Raw genomic sequence first — 21,006 nt, forward strand, 5'->3', positions numbered from 1 at the left:
GTCATTTTGAATGTCGCAGTCATTTGAACACAGCACACATGCTCACTCAATGGTGTCTACTGCCCCCACTGACTAGAACAGTGAAGTTGTCACTGTTCACACACGCACGTTCCAGTCCACTCTCCTTGGCTGCCAGGTTACCTTGAGGTCGCAGAAACCATTCTCAATATATTAACAATGGTTGGGCTTTTTCTGGACAGGCCTTGTACGCTGTTAATTGTTTTTGTGATGAAGTTGTTAAAAGGAAAAGAGATTGGAATACATAAATAGGGACTGGGATATAAATTAGTCATTCTGTTTAGTGCTAAGTTAATACTGTTCATTAGAACCAGCTCTAAGCTCTAGAGTTAAAGAAAAATAAAAAACAAACTTAGAGATGCTTCGGTAAAAACCCAGATATATTAAACATTGAAGAATACATTGCTTTAGGAAAAGTGAAAGGAATTAAATGTAAACAACTCGAAGGTTTCTTCAACTGTCAGATATGGAGATTCGAGTGAGTAATTTCGCATCTCCTCCCAGCTCTGGCATTTTTGTGTTCTCAGACTAGATCCGTTAGTCAACACAATAACTGCCAACCGCCCACGCCGCCGGAAGCAGTGAACTAGGCATATGCAGACGCTGGCAACGAACGTGGTGGAAGGCTGACGCACCAGCAGTCCTTCCACCAGACGAATTTCTTCCAGACAGAAGAGATTAAGATGTTCCCTTTCTCCTCTGAGCAAGGAAACAAATTTAGGATCATCAAGAGTTATCTGAAAATACATGTAGTAAAGACAGAGGTGGTGAATACAAGACTCACTGTAAACTGCGTTCCTTGGAGACTTAGAATTCAGATCGTTAACGCTCACCCCAGGACAGTGGTAGAGAGATGTCAGTGCGGCTGTGCCCGCAGCTCAGAACTCTTCGAAGCACCGTCCACACCACTGTCTCCACTTGTCTGTTGTTCTGTGGGGGTTCAAATGCACTCCCTGCCTCCTTCGCGCAGCCTGGAGTAGCTTTCATACTGGTTGGTATCGAAATGAATCCTGTGCCTCCCAGATGAAAACCAGACAGACATCTCAGACTCCTCCCTCTCCTCTGCTGTCCTTACCCAACTGGGTTTGAAGTCCTGTTCCTTCTGTGTCTTCTAGATGTCTTTTGAACCAGTTACATCGTTTCCTTAGTCACTACTCCTATTTCGACCCTCATTATAGGATGCCTAGATTACTGCTATTGCATCCTAACTAGCCTCTTTGCTTGCAGTCTTCCCCTTTTTCAATTTTTTATTTAAAATTGCTGCCAAAAACTGTATATTTTAAAAGTTGAAGCTCTTTATCCCTGGCCTGGGTAAGTTGCACCTGGTGTGCAACTTATTGGGGTGGGCGCAGCTGTTTAAAGTTTCTGGGTGCTTATCTCATATCAATCAGGGACAAAGTAACTCCTAGTTTAGCCCAGCTTGGCTTTTAGTCTATGCCTGTGCCTGGTCACAGCCTGGAGGCAACGAGAGGGTGGGGGTGGGAGGGCTCGGAGGAGGAAAAACAGAGAAAAGAAGAAAAAGAAAATAAAGATCTTTAGCCTGAACAGGTGTCTGCCCCATCTCTTCATCTTCATTTTTCATTATTTTGTACCACTCACCCACCCCAAACTGTTGACATTTTGCAAAAACTGAAATCTTCACCTTTCCTCTATTCTGACCTTGGTGTTGGTCCTTATACCCCAAATTCTCTTCCTATATGCACGTTGAACTGGTTTTCAGACCCACACAGGTCAAATGTCACGTCTTCTCAAGTGTTTCCTAAACTTTCCCTAACACGAAAGGTGGAGATAACGGTTTCCTCCTGTATCTCCAAGGCACCCTGAACACACCAGTGGCGGTGTGGGTAGCATCACTTTCCATTGTAATTATTTGATTATATGTGTGATGAGGATGAATGTTTCCGTGTCTGAGCTCCTCACTTCCCACCTCCTCCCTGCCACATGCTGAAGGGACATTTGGATGTTTTTTGGGTGGAAGAACAAGGAGTGGTTTCAAAACAGGAGTGGAAAGGGAGGAGAAGACTCCCAGGACCCAGCAGCGAAAGCAGCTAACTCTCTCAGTAAATGAAGAGCTCAGAGACAGGGAGTGTTGCCACCAAGGCAGGAAAGAGTGTGGGAGGGTTAGCGCGTGAGAGCTGCTGGGTGACCAAAGTCTCTGGTATGTGGGATGGAATTAGGACCCTTGGGTACTTTTTGATAAATATAAATAATGGAATATATATTTTAATTACTGCTTGTAAACTAGACTTTACTTCCTCCGCAAAGTCTAAAACACATAAAACCGTAAGATTTACTTTGTTTACATCTATCATCTATCTATCTATCTATCTATCTATCTATCTATCTATCTATCATCTATCTATCTATCTATCTATCCTTCTTTTCTGCACCATGTTTATTTCTCCAGTACCTGACACTGCCTGAACGACAATAAGTAAATGTTTGAATGGCACATGCGTATGATGTTGTATCTGGCCTCTTTCAAGAAAATACCCCAAGTTTTTAAATTAGCTTTAACATGAATTTCAAGATGGTGTTACTTTGCTGAATGCTCACGCACTAGTGATCCTCAAGCTCGGGCAGTGAGGGGATCGCCCACAGTGGGAATATAGACAGAGGGGCCTGGGCGAAAGCTCAGGATGGAAGGACAGTCATCAAAGTGAGGAAAATAGGACAGCAGTCAAAGTGGATAGCTGTTGATGCGATGTCAAGAGAAAGACAAAGCAAAGACTTATTCAGTAAAACAATGTGTGAGATGCCCAAGTCCAAGGTGCCAAATGAGTGAGATGTGTTCAGAGACCTGAGAAATGGATGTTCTTCAACGTCTTTTATTGGGGTGGGTGCAGCTGTTTAAAGTCCCTGGGTGGGGCGGTGCATCACTTTCCCTCCTACTCTCCCTCCCTCACTGAGCAGGACAGCGCAGAGCATCCAAGGTAAGGTTTCTGGTGGGTAAAGCTGCCGGTGCCTACGCACAAATCAGGTTTGTGTACTGGCAGTCGCTGTATTCTACACTGTCACACACTTGCAGGGAGAAAAAATAATGCAGTAAAAGTTATCTCTGATGTAAGACACAAACTACCTGCTTTTCCAGCCTGGTTCCTCAGTTTTCCGGCCAATGGTCTTTATGGAAACAGTTCCTGGAACCAATTTTAATAGGATCTTTGGAAAAATCAAATGTTCTCAGTCAGCCCTCTTCATTTCCCCATTTGATCTTTTCCATCCATCTGTAGTTACTTTTCCTCTTGGCATAAGTCTTTTAAATTGCTGTTGACTTGGTATAGGAAACAACATCAAACTGTGAAAATTATTTTTCAGATCCTTAATTTTAGCACTTTTTATCTAGTGAATATATACGTATGTACACAAAGTTTGTTCAGAAAAAGTCCAGCTATTGTTATTATAGCAAGAATGGTTTGTGCAACATATATAACCTGGTAGCTAAGGAATGTGCATGCCTGAACAATGATGACTTCACTGTACTAGTCAGTAGGGGTGGTAGACACCATTCAGTGAGCATGTGTACTGTGTGGCTGTCATATTCAAAATGATTGAGTGAGTAGAGCAATAAATCTGTATCAGATTTTATGTTAAGCTTGAACATTCCTCCGTGGATACTACTGAAATGATTTTTGGTGGGGGGACGATGCATTGAATGCAGCACAAATAAAAGTGGGGCACAAATGCTTCAAAGATGGTCAAGAATCTGTTGAAAGTGATCCATGTTCTGGAAGGCCTGCAACAAGCAGATCACCTGAGAATGTTGAACGTGTACAGGCTGCAATCAACAAAGATCAGCGACTGACAGTGGGAGAACTAGAAGCTGATCTGGGGATTCCAAAATCTACTGTGTCTGAGATTTTGATGTAGGACCTTGGCATGAAACTTGGCATGGCAAAATTCTTTCCACAGCTTCTGCTACCACAGCAGAAGAAGCACTGCGCCTCCTTTGAAGGGGCCTGAGACATCACTGTCCCATATACAGTGCCGTATATGGTACAACATCTTCTTCAGTAAGTGTGCCTGTTTTTCATAGCATGTGGCTGGATACCTTCTGGACACCTAGAGCCCACAATTCTGTCACTTGATTAAATCAGTGTTATAATTTGTTACATTCTAGTTCTTGTTCATAAACATAATTAATTTTTACCTACTTCTACAATATAACAATTTCGTATTTGACATTTTATATTTTCACTTAGCATTTTCTGCCATGTGCGCTGTCCCATTTAACTACAATTTCACCATTGTCCTTTACCCTCTCACTTAACACTATGGGGCAAATCTGCCATGCTTTTTGATGATCATACAACATATGTTCACGATCATACACCATATGTTCATGATCGTACAACATATAGACGCCTATAGCCTCACATAAGCATTTTTTGTTGATGTCGTTTGGGATTACAACCATAAATATTTTACTTGTTTACAAGTTATTAAAACTTGCTTTTATAAGCCATACTTATTTCTTAACCACATTTATTATTTTTAGTAATGGACTATAGAAATGATCCCTGAAAGTATAGTCTTACATTTATTATTTTTAATAGGTTCATATTCCATAGCAGGGGTATAACAGAATGAGATTCAAATTGCCTCTGGGTTTTTTTTTTACTACTCCTAAAAATTACAATAAATGTTTGGCATATATGTACCTGCTTTTTTGAAGAACTGGTGTTCAACTTGTAGGGACCGAAACAGTGTTCTGGTGGCAGTAGTGCCCTCTGACCTGGCCCCTGCCTGGAAGGCAGCTGCTCTGGCCCTCGTCCAGATGTGCTCGTCCTCACAGGGCAAGGAGTCTGTGGGCCAAAGGGGATGTGGCCAGTTGGAATCTGTGACCCTCAGTTAAACTATTTTTATTTCCAAGACACTGAGACTCCCTACTCAAAGGTCCTGAGCTGATGAAAAGGGCTACAAGGGCCTTTTTCATAGGTCCCTCCTCTTGAGGGTAGCTTAAGCCACCACTGCAAACATCCCTAGGCTTAGGGGGTGGCCAAGGAATGTTGAGGGTAGAGACAGAGTCTGGTTGGGCAGGCGAGGGTGCCTATAATTGTGTGCAAGACTCTTCTACAGGATGACGCTGGCTACAAAGAAAGTGGGGTGGGTATTGAGCCACAGGCTGAAGGCAAGAGGTTACCTCCCTGTTCTACCATGGACTGACTCGAACTCTGAGGGCAATAATTTTAAATCTGAACCCATCCTTCTAAGTTATTATGAAAGTATATTTGTCAAGGTATGGCAATAGAACATATTTTATTTAAGATTTTTTTTAGCTTGATTTTAAAAAAGATCTCCAAGTATTTAAAATCTGGTATGAATGCTTACATTTGTATTCTTGCCCAGGATCTGAGAATGTTAGGGGCAGGCCTATTAGTTGGTGTCTATTTTGATTAGTGCTTGTCTTGATTGGTAGGTATCTGTGCCATACTAATTGCTAAATATTTTAAATATCACACTTTCTTCCCTGTATTTCTATTTCTGTGCATAGATTCCCCAAAGTGGAATTGCTTGTGGAATGGGTATGTATAATTCTAATTTTAATGGATATTGACATATTACCATATTTCATCATTTGCCTTTAATATCCCTAAAATCAGGATGCATCTTATAATCGAAGAGAACACAGTGTTGTGTCATAATATAATTTGCAGGGATTTTTTCCTTAGCTAAAATAATGGCACATACTTACTACAGACTGAATGTGTCTCCCCAATACTCATATGTTGAAACTTAATGGCCATTCTGATACTATTTGGAGGTGGGGACTTTGGGGAAGTGATTAGGTCATGAGGGTGGAGCCATTACAAATAGGTTGGCGTCCTTCTAGAAGAGGACCCAGAGAGCTCCCTCTGCCCTTCCACCGCGTGAGGATGCAATGAGAAGACAACAGTGGTTTTTTTAGCTATGACACCAAAAGTTCAACTTTTGTGCCTCAATGGACATTATTAAGAAAGTGAAAAAGCAATTCATAGAATGGAAGAAAATATCTGTAAATCCACTATTTGATAGGGGACTTATATCCAGGATATATAAATAATTTTTACAAAATAACAATAAAAAAGAAAATAAGCCAATTTTAAAATGGGTAAAGGATTGAATAGAAGATTTACAAGTGGCCAATAAGCACACAAAACCATGCTCAACATCATCAGTCATGACCCATAAATGCAAACCAAGACCACAACAATACCACTTCATACCCACTGGGAAGATCATAATAAAAACAGAAGGGATTGAAAGGTGTTGGCAAAGATATGGAGAAATTCAAGTTTTCTTACCTTGCTATGGAATGTTTGGCAGCTGCTCTGGAATGGTTTGGCAGTTCCTCAAAATGATAAACAGAATTATCACATGACCCAGAAATTCAATCCCTACATATATACACAATAAAACTGAAACACACATTCATGTAAAACTCTGTACACCATATTTATGACGGCGCTATTTATAATAGCTCAAAAGTAGAAACAACTCAAACACCCATCAATTTATGAACAGTACACCAATGTGGTATATCTATGCGCTTGACTACTATGTGGCTACGAGAAGAAATGAAGCACTGAAACTCACCAAACCATAGGTGCCACTGGAAAACGTTATGCTGAGAAGCCAGTCACAAAGTCCGTATATTGTATTATTTTATTTAGATGCAATATCTAGAACAGGCCAATTCATAGAGACAAGACGTAGATAAGTGGTTACAGGAAAAGGGGACAAGGAAGGGAACGGAGAATGACTGATAACGGGTTTGGGTTTCTTCTTGGGGTGATGAGAGGCTTCTGAAATTGGATAGTGATGATGATTACATAACTTTGGAATTACTAAGAACTACTGTATTGTATACTTTAAAACAGTGAATTTTACGGTATGTCAATTACATTTCAATAGAGCTGTTTTTTTTAAAGGTGGCTGCTTGTTTTGGTCCATGGGTCACAGTTGACCAACCTTCCATTGCAGACTGATATTTAGGGTCACAGGAAAAAGGCCATACACTGTTGTTAATTTTTTTTACAAGGCTACAAAAAGAAAGAAAAATTGACATCAGGCAGTTTATTTTCATATATATCATCGAAGTTAAGATTAGGCATTAGGGAACCAGCTGACCAGGTTTGAATCCCAGATCTGCCCCTAGTTAGCTGTGTGCTCCTGGAATAACAGTAGCCCCTCCCTTCTAGGGTTGTTGGATGGATGAAGGGAGATGAAGCACAGAAAGCTCTCAGGGCAGCGCTGGCACATAATTAGCTCTCAGTGAGTGTTGGTTCTTTTCTTATTCACTTCAATTCACAAAGCAGCCCAAGTAATGTAGTAAGGTGACTCTTCTTCGGTGTTCAAAAGTTCTGGTCCCAACCAATAGTTTCATAAGAAGGTCCTCTGTTTGCACTATCGGGTCACTATCAGATCACAATCGGATCACAAGGTTGACAGTAAACAAAATGAGGACAGGTTATTAATATACACTAGAAAATATGTTCTTATCTCTGGGAAATATTGTCAGCGCCCTGAAAGGTCTTTCTTTTCCAATAGCTGAAATACATTGTGGGGCGTTAATTAGTTCTCTCGATCGAATTTCTAGTGTCGGCTGTGACATCACAAAGCAAGCTTCCAGATGGCATGAGCAGAGCCCTTGATTAGCATTTGCAGCACCGATGCCAAAACACAAAGGGCCCGGCAGCCTCATCAAAATTTACATGCTAATGAGTAACCCTTTGTGAATGAAGTTAGGCAGAAAATCAATCATCAGGTACCATTCCTCTGGCAAACTTTTTATAGATTTTAATAGCAAAATAGCAAGCAGTAAATTGCAGGCCTGAAGCGAATTGTAAAATAAAAACAGGGCATGGACTTGCAAATGGAGAAATCATTTCTAAAAAAAGAAATTCAAAAGGGAATTATAAACCCAGATCAGCTGGGTTTATAATTGTTAAAAATTGTGATTTTGGGAAAAGTTACTATTTTAAAGCAAACTTAATTTTCACTTAAAGGGCAATACAGAATTGCAATGATTTTAGTCTTTTATTTTCTATGGAAGGCTAACTGGGAAGTATGCAGTTTTTCATTGTTATCACTACAATATTTGATCCACACACTCTTTGTTCACTCTGCAGCTCCTAGCCATCTGTCATGCTTTCTGGAGAGCCTCACAACACAGTTAGGTTAAACCATATGGTCGTAAAACCTGCCATTGTATTATAGTTAAGGTCTGTTTTTTTTTCTTTAGATAGAAATGCACTTGACCATTCTAACCTCTTTAAAAGCTCTATCCTAATCCTGTAACCAAACTTCAGTCTGATAATAAGCCATCTCTGAGCATGTGTCTACTTAAAGTACCTGAATGATAGATGTTTTGAAGTGGCCACATTTTCTCATCATTTCACTCACATTCCATCTTAAATGGCTTTTGAGCCATTTGTTATGCTGTTGGTTTTTGACTTCTTCACCTCCAAAGCTTTTTCCTTCAATTATCCTCAACCATCACTCCCATGGTTATTTCCTTGGCTTTCTTCTCATCATAAAAACTGCACCACTCTGAAATCTTTCAAGCACTCCATGTTTAGCTCACCAGCTCTGGTGCCACACCTCAGCAATTCTTCCATCTTACCGAGACCTGCAATGCAGCGGCTAGAGCACTTTCCCACTGTCCATCCATCACCTCCCTTATATCTTTACTCCCCTCCTTAACCAGCTTGGAATATGTGAAAGCACCCTGACTCCATAGCTCCCCTTGGTCTTTACTGGCAAAGCTCTATCCCTGTTTAAATTCCACTGTCTTCTTACCCTACACCTGTACCCAAACATCGAATCAGAAAACCCGCCAGGATGACTGGTATCGTTTTAACATCATGGTCATAAATCTCAAACATGCTAGGCCCTACTCAGCAATCCCCCTCTGCTGCTCTAAACCATTCTTTCCAAAATTACCCTCCCATTTCTTCTCAGACCTTCTTCCTTCTCTCTCACAGACACCCCCCTCGGCATCAATATGCTAATATCTCCTGGCCTCAAAAACAAATACCTGCCCGGCACCCACCTCGTCCTCCAGTTACTGCCACATTTTTTTCTTCTTTTTACCCGCTCTTTTGCTCCTCAGCCCATCTTCTCTGGATTGTTGTGCCAGCCACTCTGATGCATCTGCTCCTCCGAAGGTCACTAATAATAGACTCTGTTGTGAAATCCAGTGGTCTCCACCTGTCCTATCCTATTTGACCTCCCAGAAGAATTCGGACAGTAGATCCGACTGAAACTCCTTCTTCATCACATCCTTTCTTTCCCAGGGTTTGGAGATCTCTTGGATTCTGGCCTGTCCTCCAGCCTCACTGGCCGCTGCTTTTTGGTTTTCTCTGCCAGGTCCTCTGCTCTTCCCGACCTCTAAATGTCAAAGTGCCTATGGTTCAGTGCTCTACTCACTCTCAATGTACTCCCAAGGCGACTGCCTTGGCCATCTGTAATTTCGTACGACTCTCCCTCAAACTCTAGACGGTTTACTTGGCATCCCACTATCAGCAAATTCAGTCAACTCCACCTTCAAGAATACCGAAAGTGTAGCACATTCTCTCCACTTCCCTTGCTGCCACACCAATAGGAGCCGCTGTGTTTACTTGTCTAGACTATTGTGGTGGCCACCTAACCAGCCCTAGGGTTCCTCTCTTGCCTCCCTTCAACTGCCAGATTAACCTTTTAAAAATGAACTAGGACCACAGCCATTACTGCGCTTACCGTTCTCCAGTGGAGTTTTATCACATTCAGAATAAATTATAAGCTTCTTCTCCTGGCTCATGAAATGTTGTAAGACCAGGCCCCGCCTAGCTCTTGATCTCCTCTCATACCATGCTCTACTACCCACCTCCCCAGCCACACTGTCCCCATTTCTGTTCCTGGAACGTGTCAAACTCATACCTGCCTTTGGGTGTTGGCACTGGCTGCTACCTCTCCCTAGGATGTTCTCTCCTCCGATCTTTATACTGCTGGCAACTTCCTGTCGTGATCTGAGCTTATGTCAGAGGGGAGGGAGTGTGGGGCTGGGTGAAAAAGGTGAAGGGATTAAGCCAAAACAAACAAAACCCCAAAAACAAAACAAAAAACAAACAAACAAAAACCTCACAGATACAGACAACAGCCTGATGATTACCAGAGGGGACGTGGGGCGGGAGGCGGTATTAATCGGAAATGGTAGAGAGGGGATAAATGGTGATGGACGGAGACTTGACTTGGGGTGGTGAACACAATACCATATACAGATTAGGTGCCATAGAGTTGTACATCTGAACCCTATATGATTTTATTAAGCAATATCACCCCAGTAAATTCCATTAAAAAAGATCTGAGCTTAAATGTTTGTTAATTCTTAGGAAACCTGACCTAAGAGTTAGTCATGTTCTCAGACTTGCTAGATGCTTTGTGAACTGAATATAAACACGGGTAAGCTTGTTGGGCTCCAAGTGCTGCTTCAATGTTTTTACTTTTTAAAATTACAAACCCCCTCTAGAATTCAAATATCTTTCATGAAATGGTCACTTGAAGGTAGACAGTGATGACCTGGAGTCTACCTAGAGAACGATGAGGGACAGCAGTGCCCTGTTCGCAGACCTTGCCGCGTGACAACGGGCCTCGTGCCCCAGCTTTGTGGGTAGGGTTGCCCCCCCTGGGAAGCTGCTACAATAATCTGTTGCCTAAAACATGTGCCTGCATGTGTGTTTAATAACGAAAGAATTTCATAGTTGTTTCAAAATCTGTGCAGTACTTTTCTGCACTCACCTGCATGCAATCTCTCCTGGACAAAGTACATGGCTAGGGAACGTGTACTTGACATTGCTTCTGAAGTTCTTTTTCTTAAGCCTGTAAGAGCTCTTTACAAGGGGATATGTATTAGAGCCTGTTCATGTAATTCCCTGTGAAAATAATTTTAAAATATGACTGGCTTCCCCAATAAGACATTGACGAAGAAATGATTCAGAAACAGGAGGGGAGCATGGGTAATGAGGGCGGGGGAGTTGCACCCCAGGATGGGCGGGGCCTTTGGCATCCCTGGCCTAGAAATGCCAGTAGCAACGCCTCCGGCCCACAAGTGCCTACACATTTCCAATCATTTCCTGCAGTGCTCGAAAATTAATGAATGGCACAGCCATGATCTTGGCTGCTTAACATTTTACAGCAAATGTGCCTTGGGTAGGAAATCTGCTGAAAAGACAATTCATACAGCACTTTTACCCACAATATTTTTATGTTAATAGCCTTTTAGCTTAATGCCTTTGTGCCTTGCAGGCTAATTCTGGAACACATTAACTGTGTTAGGCCAGGCCTAGTTGTTCAGGATCCTAGACCTCCTGAATGGGACCACAGAGAGGGTCCCTTTGACAAGCAGTTTGGAGACAGAGTGCCACACCAATGTTCACTGTTATAATTACCGCCGTGGGGCCCCTGGTCTCTTCTGTCTTGCATATAAGAGTGGCATTAGAAATCCCTACATTTTCCTTGAGAGAGGAAACTTAGGAAGTGGACTAAGTAATGGCCTTAACAATGACTGGGACAAAGTCATCCTAGTGATGTTACACTGTGGAGGGGCACGGTGAGAGACCCAGTGTGGTAAGCAGCTTCTGAAGCAGCCCCCAGTGACCCCTCCGCCCGGCATTACACTCTGGGTAATCCCCTCTCCTTGTGTAGAGATCGGACCTGTGACTGCCCCCTAATGAAGAGGATATGGGGAAAATGACAGACTGTCACTTCCAGATTCAGTGAAAAAGCTGGGACTTCTGTCTGGCTCTTGCTCTCTCTGGCTTTTCTCACTTGCTTGCTCTCCTGAGGCAGGCTGCCATACTGTGAGCTATGCAGAAAGGCCCATGTGGCAAGGAACCGAGGGCAGCCGACAGCTGGTAGAACTGAAATGCCTGGCCCAAGAGCCAGTGACGAATCCTGCCGACAGCCCTATGAGTAAGCCTCGAAAATGTATCTCTTGTCAACATCGTCATTATAGCCTGTGAGGAAACTGGGGGCAGAAGACCCAGGTGAACCGTGCGTGGACTCCTGACTCACAGAAACTGTGAGATAACAAACACTGGTTGTTTCAAGTCACTAAGTTTTAGGGTAACTTGTTACACATCTATTCCAGTCTGCTCTGAACTTCAGCAAGTACTCACCTGTGCTATGATTCATGCTTTATCATCTTAAAAAATGAAAAGCACTTAGGTTTGTTTATTTGAATAAGAACAGGACAGAGTGCAACCTCTCTGAACATTTCTGGCAAAAATAATACTAATAAAAAACAACCAAAAACCATTATTTTTGGTAGGATGGCACAGAAGAGAGAACATCTGGAGCACAAGTTGTCTGCCTTCAGATCACTAAATATTTGTATACCCAAATTTGAACAAATTGTATAAGTTCTCTGGGGTTCAGTGTTTTCATGGAAAAGATGGTGATGGAATCGGGCTGGACCGTAAGAACTGCTGACATTCTATGGCACTGATTTGAGGAACTCAGGAAGGCTCCATCCCCAAATCTTTTTCTCATCAGCTGGAAACTCCGTCATTAGGAATTTGTTCCTAGTGCTTCCAGGGACTGTCCCTGAAATAACTACTCAAGAGGAGAAGTTTTGATGGTGAGATGTCCTATATACACCTTTAAAAACAGTGATGAAAGCTTGGGTCCAGGGTTACTATGACACCGTTCAAGAGCAGTGGTGGCAACAACAAAAGTAAGTACAGTTGAATTCACAAATTTGAGGACCTCATAGGCTTCCTCCTTTCTGATACATGCAGTCAAAACAGTGAGTCACATTTCCCCTCTTACCCTGAGCACAAGGAAGCCTAGAGCAAATTCAAGTTCACGGCCACTGTGTTAAATTTTATAGTTCCCATATTTGTTTGCATTCTTTTCTCCCTTCTTACATTTTCTACTTTCGGTTTATCACATGTCTTTTGTTACAAGCTGGCTCAAATCTTTTATGACAAAATAGGAGGTATAAATAAATATCATGGACACAAACATATGTTTGAATTTTTTCTCTATTTGCGATGATATACACAGAAGTCGCAAACCTGGAGAGAGGCATTTCTCTTGATTTAGTTTCAAAATTTAAGGTTAATTTGACTTTGGTGGGTAAAAACTTAGTAGAATAATTGGTAAAGTTAGTGTAAATTAGAAAAATTAAAGGACAGAAATTGCAACAATATTTGTACCGTTTTTATTTGTAAAAATAACCATCTGAATGCATTTCCATAGTATATTACAGTTAAGCACTTCATTACATCGCTAGCATTCAGTAGTTGAAAAAGTATTGAACTGTGCTTGAAGAGATTCGGACTGGTTCAAAGTCATTCACTGAACTAAAAGTCATTTTCCTCATTTTTACAGTCATAGCATTAATGAGAGTCATTCAACTCCAATTTACATAAGAAAACATTACAGACAAAATCCCACTGAACTCATCAAACAATATTTTATGCTGTTACAAATATGTTATGCAAAATATAACACTGGCACTGGGTTTGTATCATCGTGCTTTGCAAAGATATATTGCACATGCTAAAGCATAAAGTATGTAGACAAACTACGAAACGAAAGGTATTCGCATTGAGTTTGTAGATCACTGCATAAGAAACACGTAGGATTATACTTTGTACACACACTCAGATTGTCACTATCTTAGAACGCTTTTCCCCTATAACACTGACCTATGGTTTACAGTTTTGTAAGAAGAAAGCATTTCAGTGAAATCAAACATAACTGCTAGAGAAAACTTCAGCATTTTCATTTTCATTTCAAAGCAGGTAAAAGGGGAAATAGGAAAAAAGACACTTTATACATTCAAAGAAAGGCTGAAATGAAAACTCACTGGTATTATATTGCTCTGGTAACACTCAAATGAAAAAAAATACAAAACATTTCACAGAACACTTTCAGAATATACAAATGTAAAAAGGCACTCTAACTTTATATTACAAGACAAAAAAGGGGAGGAGTTCTTCAACCAACGCAACAGATAAAACAAACCGAGTTGCTCAACGGCACAAAGAGCAACTAGTGCAGCAGATCCATTTGACGTTCTTGTTCTGATTTAACAATAAAATAATAAATCAAGCAGCTGTTTACTGACGAAAGTACCAAAACATACTATGGTGCCCTTTTAGTAGTGATAAATAGAAATCCCCTGAGCTATTGACTGTAGAATCAGAGCAGATTTTAGGCAATTTGGAGATAGTAATGTATTTACCAAGGATAAGCAGACACTGGCAAACAGGTTAAGTGCAATGAAACATGATCCCTGTGGCTGTGGTTAAAATACAGTCCAAAAGTAACACTTAGGTAAAAGCACTAAACAACTAAGATGCAACAAAAAGCATGTTTTGTGGGGTTTTTTTTCCTTCGAAAGCTATGTGCAAATCTAATTTCACTTCTAAGAGATGTACTTGACAAACACAGAACTCAGAGTTTTTAAAGTCATTTCCTAAAGGAAAAAAATTAGTCTTGGGGGGCAAGAGAAAGAGGCAAGACTGCTTTAATGAACAGTTGGCAGCAAGCAGGATTGCATTTTGCTCCTTTGTCCTCCTTCTTTCTATCAGTAAGGGGGGAGGAGTCAAAACGCAGCTCTGTGGAGATAATGTTGCAGGGCACCGCTCTGCCTGCCGCAAGGGTCCTGGTTCTCTGGGAGGCTCTACGGGAACATGTTAATGCTGCTTCACCATGAAAGCAGCCATTTCTTCTCCTGCTCTCAGCGCCTACTGAGCAAGAGTTCCATTCACTTCTAGAAAAAGACACCGCAGTACATCATGCTTTTGGATGTTGGGTCGCTCTCATTTTCAGTGTTTTGGTAATGACAAGGTCATTATTGCTCATTAGCAGTTTATCTACTTTAAAAAATTCATCTCTAAACAAGGAGGAAGAACAGAGGAAGGAGGGGAATTGAAGACATAATGTTAGTAGTGCTAAAAAATTTTCAGGAAAATTAATACCAATTGTGTAAGTCCTCTGAACCAGTCTGCATTTGTGAAGAACCCAGTGTGAGTTTTTAATTAAATCCAGGATATTAAAAGAGTAAGATTAAAGTTTTTTTACAGTTAGATGAAAAATATAATACAGTATCTGTATTTGATCCAGATATGATAGAACACTGTTTTAAAAATATCTCACATACACCATGAAGCACAAATCTCCAGGGTGAAAGAGAAACCGATTATAAAATGGTCAGAGAGTGCTGCCCTAATTCAATGTTGTCTTCTGTCTCTTCCACGCGTGGAACAGAGCACTTGAGCTGGTGATTTTTACTTCTTTTGGCGCCTGTGCCCACACACTGATAGAGTTTCCCCTTAGGGTCTTGGGACCCTCCGGGATTTCGGTGTATTTAGGATAATTTCTGTACCTTTCTTTGGCCACCTCTGTGTATACAATCTACTGCACGCTTCAGTTTTCACCTGGCAGAAGGATGTAAGGCTCCAATGTCTTCTGAGCTCTAAGCTGGCCACACACTGGGGATGAGCAATGGATGTGGTGCCCCTCTGCAGTCAGGGTGAGAGATGCTGAGGGTGGGAGTGCTGGGCTTGGCCCCAGCACTGCTGGCTAGCCCGGGGAGGGCCCTGTGTGCTTTTCTGCTTTTTTTTTTTTGTTATTCCAAGTGAGACACAGAGCAATGAAATGAGAGAACAAAGGATGTTTTCTTGGCATTTGTTTCATTTCAAATAAATATAAACACATTTACATCAAAAGTATATGAACATTTTTCTCTAGTCTGGCCAAAAAAAAAAAGCCGTGGTCAACACATTAGCAGTTACAAATGTTAAGCCATCAACTAGAAATCTGTCATAAGAAATATAAAATACATCGGACTATTATGCAAAAAAAGAGATTACGTTTTAACTATATAGAAAAGCTACTTCAGTTCTTGCTTTCACTTTGAAGAAAAACAATTTAAATCTTTCATTTTAGACTGAAGCATTTTGGTCCTCGTGGACAGCTGGTCGATGAGAAACAGACATACATATACATATATGTGCACATGTGTATGTGCGTGATTTTTAGAGTCTCATTCTTCTTTTTGTACCACTATCCCAGGCGTGGAGCGCGGTCCATTTGACCTAGAAGCTTTGGCAGAGGGAGCAGACACAGCATTCACTATGTTGATTTCATCATCAAGCAACTATAAATTGGCTTTAATTTCCACGTCACCCATTTTGACCGCTTGCTTTTCCTTCCTTCATTCCCTTTCTCAATCACACTTCCACTCACTTGGCATGACCTTGACTGAGAGGCTCACTTAACACTTTACTATGGATGAACAAGGCTGATGGTCCTGGTATTTGTTTAAAAGTTACTATTTTCAATTGAGGGCAAATCAATAAAGGATAGTTTCATATTAAACTTGCATATGTCTCAAAGTTTTGGTGCAATATAATTTTCACTTCAAAGGTTATTAGATTTGGATTCAATCTACAGGTGAAAACAAGCCGCGGGCTCGTTACGGGGAGCAGTGGATGTCATATTTGTGTTCAGTGAAAAAAAGCAAGATTAGTTTTCAATGAATGTCCCACCTTCACCTGGCAACTTGAACAAACATCCTCAGAAAGAAGTTCTGGATATTTAAGTGCTTACTATAGAGAGGACATAGATTAATTGAAAAGATTTGTTTCACTCCCTTGAAAAGATTATTATTACAGGCATCATTTCTGAAGCTAAACACTTTTACCTTTGGCTTCTCGTGAGGAAGTAAACATCAAAGTGAAAAGAGGCTGGAGGCATTTCCTACCTACCCCTTCCTTCCCCTCCCCGGGGACACGAATGTCACATTGATATACTTCTGAGAACTCACTGCCAAGTGAGGTAATGAAAACAAAACAAAACACTTCAAGAGAACAACAGTTCCCTCTCATCCTCAAAGAAAAAGAACTAAATGCATTTCTTTATTCCTTACTTAAAACGAGAGGTAGACTTTCACAGAAGTATCTCAGATCTAAGGAAAACATGCAGCAAATCAAAACTGGGGCCCGTGTGTGGGAGTGCTTCACCCTGCTGCCTTGCTGCGTCTCTCAGCTGGGTTGATTCCTTCTCTATTGGCTTCTGCTAGCTCGGGCCCGTAATAATACACGAACACAACATAGACCTGGAATTCAAGCTTCTTTCCCTTTCTTCAACACGGTTGACCAAGGAAAACTTCTACCGTCCGCAGTCAGAACGTTTCCGAGTCAGAATCATTTTCATCGTACCCATCCTCCGAGCCTATGTTGTTACTGCACAGGCTAACCATGCTACCCCGATTGGAGAGGGTCGTCCTGTTCAAATTGTCTTTTTTAAAACAAACGAAGTTGACAGCCGTCATTGTACTGGAAGGAGAAAAAGGCATCATGGTAGCCAAAATGAGGGCCAGGCAGTCAGCCACGTCTTTGTTAGGAGCACAAGCCAGGGCCGGGGTATGACCTGGGCGTAAATGCAGACAAGGCAGTGGTTAGTCCGGGGAACCCAGAGGCAGCGCGAGCCTTCCACAGTACATCTCGAACGACCTCACACGTGGAGATGTATGTTGCGTTAGAAATCATGCCAGGCAAAAGGAGGGGTTACTTCCCACAGGTCATGCTAGGGGTGAGGCTAGAGGGGACTGGAAGGGAAGACACTTTATGGAGGGTTTGGGGTTTGGGGTTTTTTTTTTTAGCTTACATGACAGCAACAAGCACTATATTATCCAAAGTTAGGCAGAACTCGAGTCTTTGTCTAGGGACCAGAAACACGAGGGGGGGTGGGTGGGACACAATTCCACAAAAAAACAGCAACAGGACAACAAGGAAGGTGTTTCCACTAGAGACCACACACAGCATGCGCCTGAGGCTGGGGCCGGAGCTCTCTCATTCTGAGAACAATGACTTTCCATGGTAGGCAAGCGACCGTCAGGCTAGAAAGGATACTGAAAATCAGATGTCCGTGAAAGCAAGTCACGCAGCTTTGTCACTATTGCACTTATACATAAATGTCAATAATATCAACTAATAATATATATTCACATAAATATGTATTCATATATAAAGTGTGTCTGTATACACACATTTTATATAAAGAATATAACAATCAACTTGTTCTAGAAAAACAGAATCATCTGAGTAGATCAGACACAGGAAGGCACTGGCTGTTTGTAATTAAAGAGGTACTGTCATTTAAAAGAAACCTAACAGAATTTTTAAAAGTAGGAACAATGACAACCAAAGTCAGAAAATTGCTATGGTTGACATGGAGTCGTGTCATTCTCCACCATTTACACTTTGTGGGTCCAGAAGGGAAATATTATCTCAGTGCATGAATCAGTTGCACGGGGAAATATATTCTTTGATGTAATTATTATTACTACCTTATTCCACCTTGATTCTCCTGTCCTGAAAGGGTTACCCTGTCCTCTCCACTGGCTGAGGTTCCTATTGCTATTCACTCCTTTATGAAATGGCTCAATAAAACTTAACTTTTTGCTCTTTTGTTTATCAACACTTGACCTCCTTTCTGCTCCCCCTCAACCCCTCTTAACAGATTATTTCTTCTCTGGTGTAAAAACAAACAAGAATGGACAGCTATCTTAACATCCTATTCCACAAAGGTCTGTGATGAGTTAAAGGGGTTATGACAGCTAGTACTGCACTAAATTCCCTCCAATGTTCCCAGGTCTTTGAAGCTAAGCCCTGAGACAAATCACAGTTCCATGGCCCAAGGTTGTCATTGGCTGGGTGAGGCTTACTGGTGTCAGACTTACACCAGAGAAGCGAAACTAATGTATTATCCTGGTCTCTGGTCATTTCAGAGAAACACTGTGGGCCTCTGCACTGCATCCCTAAGGTGTGTAGCGGTGTTTAGAGGGGGAGGGAAGGTGAGGCAGGAAAACCAAAGAGATGAAGTAACAGAGAACTTTCTGCACCTCCTAGATGAGTCAGGTTGAGGACAGAGCAGGGAACATGCTAGGGTACTGGGGCCGCAAAACCAAAACTAACGGGGGTTAGCCAATGATGTCACATGGCTGCTTACTTCGGAGAAATAGGCATGAGCTCCTAATTCCAATACCTGTAATAAGCAGTTAATTGAGTTACATTAATACGTTTTATTAGATCTTAATTAATGCCACATTTAAAATTTTTTACTTGATTTCTAAATATCCAGAAGTCCCTCTTTTGCTCCCCAAGGTTAATAGGCATTGTGCTTAAAATGTTGGTTTAATACAATTCTAGAGTTCATTAATTTTCAGAATTTCTTAGGAAGCAGAATGGAAAGCTTCTGTTAAGAGCTAATTCATTTAGAAAAAATATATATATAAAGAGAAGTTTCAGGCCTAGATATTAGTTTTGAATTTTTATTCATGTTCCTCAAATATCCATCCTGGGAATGTGAGTTCTGATCTGTTATTAAAAAGAAAAAGTTTGATCTCAGAATGAACTGAAATACAGAGACCTGGTGTTTTATGTGAGCCCTCAAGCATGCACTAACGATGTGTAATCTCTAACTCTTCAGTGTAGGCAGTCAGAATTGCGAATACCGAGTTGAAAGCGTTTTAGTGCATCTAAAATCCTTTAACCACCCCACGCTGAGGAGTTAGAGACCAGCTGCTGACAGGACATGCGAAATGAAAGGCAGTGGTGGGCTACAGCAGGGACAGACAGGACAAATGATCCTTGTTTGATTTCTCACACACAGGGAACTTCCGATGGGGAGAGAATTCTTACTGCCTTTTAACTAGCTCCTACACTTGTCATTTGCTCTGGCTTCACGGCACGGGGAAAATACCTGCAGTAATTGCTTCCTTTTCCCACTTACCGTTCTCGTCGACAGCGAGGACACAAGCCCCTTTGGCCAGCAGCTCTTTAACCACGACCTTCAAGCCATTGCGCGCAGCAACATGGAGGGGTCTGAAATCAGAACACTGAGCGTCAACTGTGATCGTGTTTGTGTGAGCACGTGTCATCTGGGTAGCCTGCGTTGTTAGAGGGAAGAGAGTACTTGAGAATCCATTGAAACTATATGAACGTTTTTACTTTTAAAAGAAGAGATTGGCTGGCCAGATCTTTTCTGGGGGCTAATGACCCACAGTTCTTCCATGCTGGTCCAGACTTCTCTAGACACATTACAAATTCCCTGCATGTCAAACAACCTCAGTGACGGTAAATAGGAAAACAGAACTCAAAATCTAGTGTGTTTTCTAGAAGGTTCCTTACCCCTTGATTTCTACTCTAGAATTTGAATCACTGTTTCACAAAATTCATCAATATGACTTTAATATATCACCCATGTATATAATCTCAAATCTCCTTGTTATTACTAAATGATATTTTACTGAAGTTATAATACCTTCAAGAACAATGTCAAACCCAGTATATTCTGCCCTGACCAGTGTGGCTCAGTTGGTTGAGCATTGTGTCCTGCAAAGAGAAAGGTCACCGGCTCAGTTCGCAGTCAGGGCACATGCCTGGGTTGCAAGCCGGGGTCCCTGGTTGGGGTGCATGTGAGAGGCAGCTGATCGATGTTCCTCCCACGCATTGATGTTTCTCTCCCTCTCTTTCTCCCTCCTTTCCCTTCTCTCCAAAAATAAAGTGTTCAAAAAGAAACCCAACAGTATATTCTGCTATATGTTCCTTAAGAATTTCAATGAAAACAAATCTTAATAGTCCTTTGCTCTTAACACAAATGTGTAATTTCCGAAAGTAGAACGTGAAGCAGCTTTGAGATCTTTCACATCAAGGATGACACCGAATTACACTAAAGTGTAATTAAGGCAAATAGCTTGGAAATTCTTCCAGTATATTCTGGGAACCCAATGTATAAAACTGTCATTTTCCAGTACAAATACATAATGCTAACACATTTATACAAATGTTTCCCCAAATACGTCAGCCCATAAGATTTTCTGACCACCCACAAAATTTACAATATTACCATAGAAATATCAGCAAAGATAAACATGGACTTGACCAATGTCTATGAAGGCACATCAAAACAAAGACTCTAACTAAAGATGCCTCGCCTGGTCTGCATTTGTCG

General features: G+C 41.4%; 1 protein-coding gene and 2 pseudogenes across 5 annotated transcripts in view; 1 reads left to right on the forward strand and 2 right to left on the reverse strand.

The window, feature by feature from the left end:
* Positions 1–1,315: 1,315 nt before the first annotated feature.
* LOC119065098 (uncharacterized) lies at positions 1,316–1,486 on the forward strand (annotated as a pseudogene).
* A 2,989-nt stretch (positions 1,487–4,475) lies between these two features.
* LOC119065096 (uncharacterized) lies at positions 4,476–4,551 on the reverse strand (annotated as a pseudogene).
* Positions 4,552–13,126: 8,575 nt separating this feature from the next.
* Positions 13,127–21,006, reverse strand: part of ANKRD44 (ankyrin repeat domain 44) — a 298,600-nt gene continuing 290,720 nt past the window's right edge. For 3 of the 5 annotated variants that reach the window (XM_037167007.2, XM_037167006.2, XM_037167008.2), the window contains exons 27-28: positions 19,786–19,877; positions 16,316–17,421 (exon numbers count right to left, since the gene is read on the reverse strand). In XM_037167007.2, the coding sequence (XP_037022902.2) occupies positions 17,174–17,421; positions 19,786–19,877 (340 nt within the window). In that variant the 3' untranslated portion in view covers positions 16,316–17,173. Of the gene's footprint in view, positions 16,093–16,315; positions 17,422–19,785; positions 19,878–21,006 lie in introns of those variants that run through there. The other 2 variants (XM_037167009.2, XM_037167010.2) reach the window with 2 other exon arrangements.

Source organism: Artibeus jamaicensis, unplaced genomic scaffold, assembly GCF_021234435.1.
Source record: "Artibeus jamaicensis isolate MK-2021 breed Jamaican fruit bat unplaced genomic scaffold, CSHL_Jam_final contig_391, whole genome shotgun sequence".
In the NCBI taxonomy this organism is placed as follows: Eukaryota; Metazoa; Chordata; class Mammalia; order Chiroptera; family Phyllostomidae; genus Artibeus; species Artibeus jamaicensis.